Below are 10,916 nucleotides of genomic sequence, written 5' to 3' on the forward strand. Positions count from 1 at the left end.
TCATGTCCATGAAGGATTTTTTCTTTGTTAACATTTCTCCATTCTTAATACTAATGTACTTAATTTTTTTGTACCTTTAAATTAGCCTTGAAGTGTGCGCAAAGTTAACGCACCCAAAATAATTTAATAACTAATGTAATTAAAAAATAACATTCGTCTATAAAATAAAAAACATTTTGTGTATCTGTGGTTAAAGTCATAGACAAGCGTACGTATTTTTTTGTCGTGTTCGAACAGTGCGTGATCTGTCAAAAATGTCTTTTTGACGGCGTTTGCCGATGAAGTTATTTGAAAAATATAGATTTTACTTAAGATGGGAGGCTCCCAGAGTACTCGAAAAATAAGTGTTGATAACGAAAATGCTATACAAGTTTCTCAGGAAGCAATAGACCGTATACAAGAGCGGCTGGCTACTAAAGTAATTATGTTTCTACATTACATAATTTTATCAATGTCACGAAGCGCTCAATCAAAATATTAAGTTTTCTTCAAATAAAGTTCGTACATAAACAACCCAGCTATAATACTTTAACTTCATTTACATGTTATTTAACATTTAATACGACTCAAATACTTATAGGTTAGAAACTCTTTAGTTCTGTATTTTTAATGCTCAATGTAATTTTCATAATTTGCTATGACCTCATGATAAGGCATTATTTTCAGTTGCTCTGATTACTCGTTTTTAACAAAACTCTGGTGTTATTCGTATCTAAAATAGAAAAATAGAAAATTTAGAAAATAATTAAAGAGCCATGTAAGAACATAGATCTACAGTGTGTAAATTAATATCCAATTTTACAGTAATTAAATAATTAGTAATCAAACAACATTTAGCTTCTTTCCAGATTTACAGAATAAAACAATTTAGAAATATATGGTGCACTTAACATTTAATTTAACGATGATTGGTTTTGTTTATAGTACATAAAACAGGCTTGTTACATGAAGTAAACATACTATTTGTATTTTCCAGCAAGCTGAACAACCTCAACCACCTCCTCAATACATACCGCCACCAAATTACGAGTCCCAGCAACGTCAGAAAGACTTTGCTGCTGAAGAGGCTTACTGGGCGAGGCGAATTGAAAACCTAAAAAGGACACACGAAAAAATAAATAGCGGGATGCATTTGGAATATCAAAAAACATTAAAAGAAGCCAATGAGCTGTTCAATCTAGTGCAAGAGGACAAAATTGCCAATAAATTACCACCATGTCAGGAAGAAAAAGCAAAGGTAAATAATTTTATGTTCTTCCTCATACCTCAAGGATAGTGCCACTGAGAAACTATAGCCCCCTTCATACATTCAGTTATGTGGGTTTTAACTGTTTTTTTTTAACTAAATAGTTGAACTGAGCAAGTGTAGCAAGCATGACACTAATAATAAAATTTACTAGCATGAAATCAATTAAAGAAGCATCTCTTTACAACAAAACCAAGTTCAAAATAACTATGTATTAAATCTTACAAATAATGTTGACATTTTTCCCATTCCCAAACTCAAATTAAAGAAACGGTGCTGGAGTTTATTTTTCGTAATATTACCACATGTTTTGTTTATACACTTAACTATTAAATAATGATTTAACCTCTGATTTAATGTGTTTGATACTTTCAGGTTCTAGAATGCTACAGTTCCAACCCCAACAAGTCTTTAGTGTGTTCAGTGATAGTGAATCAATTCAATGACTGTGTATGTAAGAGTAGAATTGCTGCGGTGTCTGCAACCTCCTAGATGGCGCTATTGTATATAATTGGGGATCACAATAGACAACATGCATCCAGCCGAGCCTCACAAAGGCTAACGTAGATATAATTATTATTATTGCTGTATGAATAAACTGGTTATCTTATCTTATTGTTTGTCTTATTAGCAGTCCAAAAAACATTTTTGATATTACTCAGTTTGATTATCACAAATGTAATTTTTTTAAATAAATATTTGTATTCCAGATAAGTAAAAATGCAATGATGATGCACCTGTCCAATTTAAAAAAATAAAATTTGTTTGCTATCAACATCTTTTAGCAAAACAAAAGTTTTCATTTTATAGGATGGACCTTCTCTTCCATCTTTTAAATAACCCACCATTATTTTAGGACAAGGAGTTATACTAAAATTAACTATATATTTAGGTTAAAACAGATTTATAATAATACTGATAGATTTTTACAAATTACATGTAAAAATCAAACAAATTGTATTTGTTAATATAGTTTTCCTTATTTTGTAATAATAAAATTAATATATTAACTATAATAATAAAAGAGCTTTTTCTATAATACTTCAGTAAAAGGGAAAACAATTATTAACCTCATTACAAAAGTGAGATAGTTAACGTTAGTTTAACTAAATATTTTCTACTTAACATAAATGTTCAAGTTGGAAGGCATACATATCCACCATTATTTTCAATAACAGTTGATAAACGCTTCTTCATAGATCCAATTAATTGCTGACAGATCTCAGTGCCACGGAAATCTTCCCAGATTTTATGACAATGATCAGTAAGGGCTTCTTTAGTGGTTTCTTTCTGATTGTTCCATCGTTGCACTATTGCACCCCAAATGTCCTCAATAGGGTTCAAATCTGCACTTTTTGCAGGCCAAGGAATACGTTTTAAATGTGTTCCATTACTTTCAAACCAATTTTGTACAGTTTTAGCATTGTGAATAGTATTGTGTTGCACAATATTAATTGTAGGGAACTCTTGCTGTGGAAAATAAATTCGTAATGTAGGCAGAACACTTTCTTCAAGTAAATTGACATATTCTTGTGCTGTTGCTCCAGGTGTCAGGTTCACAAGTTCGCCCACACCAGCCGAACATATCCAACCCAATATGTTTGAAGTGATTGGATCACAAGAATCATCTGTTATCACATTGTCTTCTGTCAATCGTGTCCTATCAAACTGCCATAAATGTAATCTACCTGATTGGGTACCTGAAAATGTCATTTCATCAATAAATACTGTAGACGACCAGTCAAAATGTAAATATTGGCGAGCGAAGTTGAGTCTGGCGGTTTTTTGATCCTTTGTCAAAGCAACATTTTTTGGAGGCCAACGGTGATGAAAACCCATGTTACGTAGGCAGTTTCTTATTGTCCTAGGGTGTACGTCAAACATTTCCGCAAACTGTGATGTTGGTGTATAGCCATTTAAAATGTATTGCGTCTGCATTATACGACGTTCCTCTTCTGATATAATAGACGGCCGATGATTATTTTGCCTCAGGTCCACAAGAGTTCCTACAGATTTGTATCGCCGAATCCAACGGCGCACCGTCTCTCTTGACACACTTAACCGCCTTGATATCTCACGAATGCCTACATCTTGCTTATGTAACTTTACTATTTGAGCTCTTAATTGTTTGTTATTAGGAGGCATTTTATTATTAAAGATTAAAGTGATATTCTAAAACAAAACATCTTTTCACTTCTCGCAATCGACATGACTTTGACAATTGAGATTGTGAATCTGTCATTGTCATGCGCTGAAATTGATATTTTCGTTACCATGGCAACATGCTTCACAAACATTCAGAAATGATAAACATTATTTAAAATTCCTTTGCCACTACTTTATACAAGTGTTTTAGTCCTAAAAGCTAAAAATGATGAAAAACACTGATTCGGTTAATCCCCCTGAGAAAAAAAGAAGAGTTCCCTTATATCCAGGATTCCCTGAATTGGCACGTTCTGATGTCAGCATATATCCCAGCTACACGAAATTGTCTCTAGCATAGTAAGTACATTTTACATTAAAAAAGTATCACAGAAAGTGACCAATATAATGAAATAAGTCTAATTTAATCAAGAGTAGCACACCAAGGAAGGATATTAAATGAAAAGCAAACGTTTCGTTTCAAGGAAATATATTTTATTATTTCCTATTATTTAAAAATGACCTGGACACCTACCCCACACTTACATGTCTTTATTTTTTCTACAATTTACAAATTAATACTCGTCAGTTAATATTATGTAAAACGCCATTTGCCTGTTTATTTTTTACACTTTTTCCTTTCAGTCTGGTTGTTTGCCGTCATCGCTATCATTGGGCTAAGGTAGCACAACATAAGCAGTTTATGCAGGAGTTGCACAGTTTTGAACGGTTACAACCAAATGCCTTAGATGGCGTAAGAGTGCATCGGGAATTCTCTCAAGGCATATTGTCACACAAGATTCCATCCCGACGGTACATACAAAAGCTGTCTGTAGATCCATTAAACTCAAGGCAAAGGATGCGCGTTGAGGAAATTATCAGTGGAAGGGTTAAATTTGGTTAAAGCAAATCTCAACTTGTTTGGTTCCATAGTTTTTAGTGCAATTTATTAAACAATAAGTGTAAGAAAACCTGTTATAAGAAAAATAAACTGTGAAAAATACAACTACTTTCTGAACCATAAATATAAACATTCTGACAGCTTAATTTATCCTAACACTTCCACCTCATCCTCTGCCAGCCTACCCCTCCACACTCATACTAGATCTAAAGTATCCCTGATTACATAAAAAAAAACCATGGAATTGTGATAAAATAATAAGATCATAATTTTTATAACAATGATGTTTATTCGGCAATTTCCATAGCTTTCTTACGTTTAATTTTCTTACTCTTCTCAACATTGTTCTGTAGGAAGTGTGCCTCTTTCTTAGCCTGTGATATCTCAGCTCGGAGCCTTTGTTTCATGGCGGCCTTCTCATATGCCAATCTTTCACTAAGATGCACCCACTTGAACCTGGGTATATATTTTATATTCCATATCATGTCGTAATACCGTGACTTCTTTCTTGTACCAATTTTAGCATTATTAAGATTAACTGCAACTTGTTTAGCAATCTTTTTCTTTTGGAACTCAACCCAGCCTTCCGAGAATTGGTTTGGTACACGCTTACGTTTTTCACCTGGTTCTGTAAAGACAGATCACAGATTATCAGACTACAAGATTGTTAAAATAGGAACAAATTGCACATAAATGTACATGGAATACTTTAAAACTATGTTGCATAGTGAGCAATTAATTATATGCTAATAGTGTCGAACAAACTCAGGATTAAATCAACTCTTCTATGGATGAAATAAAGTAGAGAGATCTAAGAATTTTTTTGTGTTTATTTACTATTTTTTTTTTTGTTTGTCAAATATATAACTTACAATGGTACCTTTTTTCTTTTAATTTGAGAGTTTCTTCTTTTAGACATTTACATGGAAATAAAAAAAAGATACGCTAGTAATTTCTTTTTTATATACTAGTCATGCAGCACTTAATAATTTATCGTAACCTTATTACTTACTTGTTGTCGGCTGAAGATATATCCTACCAATCTCGCCGTATTGACTAAAAATTTCTCTTATTTTCGCAACATTCATGTATGGCGGTATTGTTGATAAGTAAATGATTCCACGTTTCTTTTTCTTCTTCTGGAGGATGTTTATTTTGGAGATATTTTCATCGCTTGCCGATTCGCATTCGGATCCATTTTCAGGGACCCTAACAGTATCCGCATCGGGCATCTTCAATACTATTCTTTCAATACCGAATTAATAAATAACGATTATAGATACTAGATATAGCTACATGAAATTTTTCCACATAACCAAAAATATTAGCCACATGAAAGTGACAGCTGAAAGTGACGTATGTCTTCAAAATGAAATGTAAATAAACAGTTAGAAATCAGTATTTAAAAAACAAACCCTGGCCTCTGTTCTATATAAAGCTGCTGTAATTTTACTCCCAATATTTTAAAATACTTGATCGTTTTTAGATCTGCCTTCACTTTATGCCCGATTTACACTTCGCCAGTACAGTCGGGCACTTGCGTCGGCCAGTCAATGATTGTAGGGACTAACTGGTGCCATTCAGCGTTGCTATTCAGTTGAAATTCAGTCTAGATTGTGCGTTCTAGTTAACTGTACCGGCCAAGTGTGAACCGCGCATATCTCTATTTGTTTATTGTCTGAGTCTGATCGCCATCTTTGCATCATGTGTCATAGTGGCAGGAGAGTGTTGTCAATGAGTCAATGTCATTGTTTTGTTTAATGGGTTGTGAGTGCAACGAAAGTATAATTGTTTGCTGATTTACTTGATATAGATTCTTGTGTTTATAAAATATAATTAACTGATAAAATGGGTTGTGATGGTGGCACCATACCTCGTCGGGACGAGCTCGTCCGTTTGAAAAAGAAACCAGAGCAGGTACGAAAACTCGTATTAAATCATTTAAGTGCTTTTATACAGGTTTTAATACTTATTTGTATTTCAGAAAGATAAAGACGCCGAACGTGCCTTCAAATGGCGTAATTGTGCCCTGTCTCAGCAACCTTTGCAACAGCCTATAGTTGCATGTGGCTTAGGTCGATTGTACAGCAAAAGTTCCGTTTTGGAGTCCTTGTTAGATAAAGAAACGAAGCCAGAATCTATAGCTCACATTAAAAACATGAAGGTAAGAAATAAGTAACTAGTTTTAGTAAAAAGTTAAGGATAATCTGCAGCATTAGTCAAATAGTGTTTTCCACTTTAATATTTTTGTACAATAAATAAATCAAACTTCTAGGATATTAGAGACCTAAACCTGACAAAGAACCCAGCATACACCAATGCAGAGCACACTGAGGGTGCTGTAGGTGATGGCAGCGCACCTTTTATCTGCCCCATCAGTGGTCTGGAGATGACGGGCAAGTTCCGCTTCATATTTCTGTGGAGCTGTGGCTGTGTGCTAGCTGAGCGTGCATTGAAGGAAGTTAAGCAAAGTATTTGCCACATGGTGAGATATTATCTATACTTAATAGTCTTAGAGTGTGTCCAAACTTTTGACTAAACTATCACACAAATGTTTAATCTTGCTTTAATTGCTATAAGCTTATATGGAGATGCCCCTAAATTTTTAGTCATTAGTTGAATTAGCTATGAAATAATTGACAATCAGACAACAGTTGTGCGTTAGTTTAGTCATAGATGTGTGCCTGCTCTAAAAGTTGTAATAGAAAAGAAAAAAACATGTATTTAAGTACTTGTCTTAAAGTATGTATTTGTTAAACATTATGTTTGCAGTGTCAAAAACCATTCACGGATAATGATGTTGTTGTGCTAAATGGTACAGATGAGGATATAGAGCTGTTAAAGGAAAAAATGTCTGTTCGTATTGCAAACAGAAAAGGTAAAAAGATAAAAATTGAAAAAATTGATAAGGATGCCAAACCAGAAACTGTCACATCTGAAAGTTTAAATGAATCATCCTTACCTGAAACAGAAGTGAAAAATGAAAAAGACCAACAAGAAGCTGGCTGTAGTAAAGCTTTAAAAAAAGAAATGGACACAATACCATTGTCTCTGCCCAAATTCAATCCAAACAAACAACCCAGAGGTCACTTTGGATCATCAAAGAGAGCATTACCGTCTGGTCTTGTTGATGACCCCTCATACAAAAAGACCAAGAAGGACTATAGCATAGCTAAAGACCCTCAAAGCACCGAAGTGTACAAATCTATATTTACATCGCATAAAACTGAGCAAAACCAACAAAGGGCACATTGGGTTACTTACAACCCATTTTATAATTAGTTTTTTATTTCAATAAATTTTCTTAAGCATTTCAATTAATGTTATTAATAATTTTAATGGATAAATAAAACAATATTTTCTATTTGCGTCTATTTTATTTGAATAAATATTGCACTAGTACAAATACAAATTATCTAAATGGAATTTTCCTATTGGTATAATTTTTTTTATATGTCAGATAAAGTGATACATGATAAATAAAAAACTGTTTTTTGAAATCAGCATTAAGTGGTTTTATTTCCCCGTGTCCCGCATTTGGGGTGTATCATTGGTTAATGTTGGTGCACCCTATGCTTTCAATACTGTGGGCTTAACCACACCTAGAGTAGATACCATATGTACTTGTAATAACAAATGGTAACTTATAATGGAAAACATCTGTCAAATTAAATCAGTTTTGATGATCAAGTTTACATTAATATTGAAATGTCAATTTGTGATGTGAATCTTACGGTAAAAAATTTTATTTATACAAACTTGACTTGGTAAAAATTTTGTGCCTTTATATACTAGATATTTGTAACTATAACAAGCAAGTAAATACTTACAACACTAAGAGATCATATCGGAATGTAAATAGAAATAACAATGTATTTGAATAAATTATAATAACTTATTTTAGTACAATGAAAAAGAGAAAATTCATAAATAAGTCAACAACAAATACAAACTGGACACTTTTTCTGTGGAATACCTATTTTGGCATATTTTCTTCAACCTGACTTCGCTAATATTTCTATTCGCAACTACTTCAACTATTATTATAAAAAGTTAAGTTTTGTTACCACATATTTTAATGATTTACTTATAGATACTCGATAGATACTAACGTTAACTGGGTATCCTAGTTATGTAGGATGTGAAGCTCGGTACTTGTACAAGTTCTGAGCAGTTTGTTGCTGTACGGAGGCGAGGGTGGCTTCTATGATAAGGTTGAAGTCCAGCTCGTTGAGGCTGGCCTTCGCCGTCAGCAGGTCCAGGAACGTGTCCAGCGGGGACAGCCGTTCGCCTGACGGTAGCGCTGCTAAACCACCTGGGTAACAGTAAGTTTTAAAAAATGATATCAACTTAGGTTATGCTGTCGTCATGCTCATTACGTGGAGAGTGACTTACAACACAAAGAAATGGATGAAATAACTTGTAGGGAACCGAAATTGTTAGAGCTGAGCCGAAATTGGCAAAACCGCGCCTCCCGTGTTTTGGCCCCTATAACCCGAGAGCCATGGTTGGTGATGGGCTGGTATGCTCCCAGCCCCTTAGTGGAGACGAATAGCGGTGTGTCCGCCCATCAACACCCATGGGCCTACCGACCCTCGGGTCATTTGGGCTGAATCCCGGTAGGGGCGTGCGGTTTGGCCGGTTTCGACTCCGCACGCACCTTCTTGACTCCCGTCGGGTATGCATGGTAGGTGTAGTGTAGGTGGCATGTGGTGGTAGGTGTTGATAATGATAGAGGAATGTGTAAATCTGTGAGCTGTAAGTGTGTGTGTGTGTGTACCGGTGTCGCGCAGCGCGGCGTGGCGCAGGCGGTCGTGCGCGGCGCAGTGCCCGCCGCTGAGCAGCGCGCCGGCGTGGTCGCGCGCGCGCAGCTGCAGCGCGGCGCAGTGCTGCCAGGCGGCCAGCGCGCGCCGCCCGCGCGCCTCGCCCGCCACCTGCACCAGCCGCAGCTTGTTGTTCACGCCGCGCTTGCCCTCCTCCTCCTTACCTGTACGACCGCTAATGTTTATTCTCTAATAAAACTAGCATCTTTTAAACCCGTTTTTAGGTACCTGTCGCATTTACACCTCATGATTTTTTTGCATTCTAGCCCTTTAACATTATATATCTAAAGATTTTTTTAATAAAAAACTACTTTTCTCCACGACTTTGTCCGCGCTGATCCAATAAAGATATTGAATAAGCAGCCTATGTGTTCTCTCAGACTATGCTCTACATTTGTGTTAAATTTTATGGGGATCTCCATTAAACCATGGAGATATGTAGTAGCAAACATCCATCCATACTTTGCATTTGAGGTGACCGACAATCAAACTAGGTGACCGACAGCTCTAAAAACCACATAGTGTAGTCATTAGTTCATAACTGTAACATAAAAACTTACCAGTAAGTATAGCTTTGAGGACGTCGATCTGCAGCTCAAAGACGTTGCGGTGCAGGCGCTGCATGAAGGCGTGGTGCGGCAGCGCGCGGCGCCCCAGGTACGTGAAGAAGGAGCTGAAGCCCGCGGGCAGCGGGAAGGCCGCGCCCTCCGCCGCCAGGTAGTACTGCTCCAGCACGCTGAACGACACCAGCGCGTGCGTCGGGTCCATCTCATCCCTAACATCATACAACACTAAACTATGGTCCTGAGTGATTTTTTTTCAACTGTCCCTCACGGTGGTTTATGAGTGAATATAAAATGTGACCTAAAATGATAAAATTAATGCTGTATGAAACCAATTACTACAGTTTAGTTGACGTCCATGGACGTAGTCAAGAAATGCAGAAGGAAATACGCCTAGTCTTTAGAAACTACAAGGTATAAAGACTTTATTTATTCTCGAAGGGACAATTTACAAAGTAAATGTGAGCGGAGTGTTTTAGTGTTCTTAAAAGAAAAGCTTATGAAAGGCTTTCAAGTATTTTTCACAACTTGAATACTATATCTTAGTTAAGGGTAATTTAGATGTTAAGTCGATTTTACATTATTAGAATAAGTTGGAAAATGATTTAATTATTTATAACTTTTAGTAATTGTTACATGTACGTGTTTAGTATTCTTTATTTAAATGTTAATTAAAAATTTAAATTTTATGAACAGTTTAAATAGTTACAAAAACATTTTTAAAATACACACTTGCTACACTTACCTTAAACATTTAAAGCGACACAAATAGTTTTCGATGGTAAGAATACAAAAAAAACTACACGAAAACCAACAAAAAATCACCTACGCTAAGTGATGAATCCAAGCAAAGTGAACCCAAAGGTAAATTGAAAACAAAACCTAAAACAAACGAAAAATCATCCAACAAACCAAACATCAAATGAATTTGTACTGCGGCGAAAACAAAACAAGCTGAGCGGACCCAACAACAAGCTATAAACGACTGCAATCAAAAAGAAACAAACTTTTAAAAGACCAGCTATAATAAGAATTTTATTTTCATGTAAAAATCAATAAAATATTCCCTTTATAACTGTTCTTAATTACAAGTCCGCTATAAATACAAAACCAAACGTATAAAAAGTTGAGGTGGATCCAAATGGGAGAGTCGTACACTAGGGAGAAGCCGCGCAGGTGTGAGTAGGGCAGGGCGCAGGCGCGCGACGCCGCGCGGCACAGCGAGCGCGCCGCCTCCAGCT

General features: G+C 35.8%; 4 protein-coding genes across 4 annotated transcripts in view; 2 read left to right on the plus strand and 2 right to left on the minus strand.

Moving 5' to 3' along the window:
* The first annotated feature begins 223 nt into the window (after positions 1–223).
* On the plus strand, positions 224–1,861 carry LOC106111784. Its single transcript, XM_013293933.1, has 3 exons — positions 224–418; positions 977–1,237; positions 1,622–1,861. The coding sequence occupies exons 1-3, from the start codon at positions 314–316 to the stop codon at positions 1,736–1,738; spliced, it is 483 nt and encodes a 160-aa protein (XP_013149387.1). The 5' UTR covers positions 224–313; the 3' UTR covers positions 1,739–1,861.
* Positions 1,862–4,558: 2,697 nt separating this feature from the next.
* Positions 4,559–5,623, minus strand: LOC106111894 (pre-rRNA-processing protein esf2-like). The gene is made up of 2 exons (XM_013294088.1): positions 5,302–5,623; positions 4,559–4,917 (listed from the first exon to the last, which is right to left on the minus strand). The coding sequence occupies exons 1-2, from the start codon at positions 5,519–5,521 to the stop codon at positions 4,577–4,579; spliced, it is 561 nt and encodes a 186-aa protein (XP_013149542.1). The 5' UTR covers positions 5,522–5,623; the 3' UTR covers positions 4,559–4,576.
* A 413-nt stretch (positions 5,624–6,036) lies between these two features.
* Positions 6,037–7,634, plus strand: LOC106111892 (protein RTF2 homolog). The gene is made up of 4 exons (XM_013294087.1): positions 6,037–6,206; positions 6,274–6,453; positions 6,565–6,774; positions 7,062–7,634. Exons 1-4 carry the CDS (start codon positions 6,138–6,140, stop codon positions 7,569–7,571), a joined length of 969 nt encoding a protein of 322 aa, XP_013149541.1. The 5' UTR covers positions 6,037–6,137; the 3' UTR covers positions 7,572–7,634.
* Positions 7,635–7,670: 36 nt separating this feature from the next.
* Positions 7,671–10,916, minus strand: part of LOC106111738 (protein pigeon) — an 8,111-nt gene continuing 4,865 nt past the window's right edge. Inside the window, exons 9-12 of the mRNA XM_013293882.1 lie at positions 10,832–10,914; positions 9,673–9,887; positions 9,070–9,276; positions 7,671–8,604 (exon numbers count right to left, since the gene is read on the minus strand). Coding sequence (XP_013149336.1) covers positions 8,420–8,604; positions 9,070–9,276; positions 9,673–9,887; positions 10,832–10,914 — 690 coding nt within the window. The 3' untranslated portion in view covers positions 7,671–8,419. The remainder of the gene's footprint in view (positions 8,605–9,069; positions 9,277–9,672; positions 9,888–10,831; positions 10,915–10,916) is intronic.

The sequence above is a fragment of the Papilio polytes genome, unplaced genomic scaffold, assembly GCF_000836215.1.
Source record: "Papilio polytes unplaced genomic scaffold, Ppol_1.0 DF824146.1, whole genome shotgun sequence".
Classification (NCBI taxonomy): Eukaryota; Metazoa; Arthropoda; class Insecta; order Lepidoptera; family Papilionidae; genus Papilio; species Papilio polytes.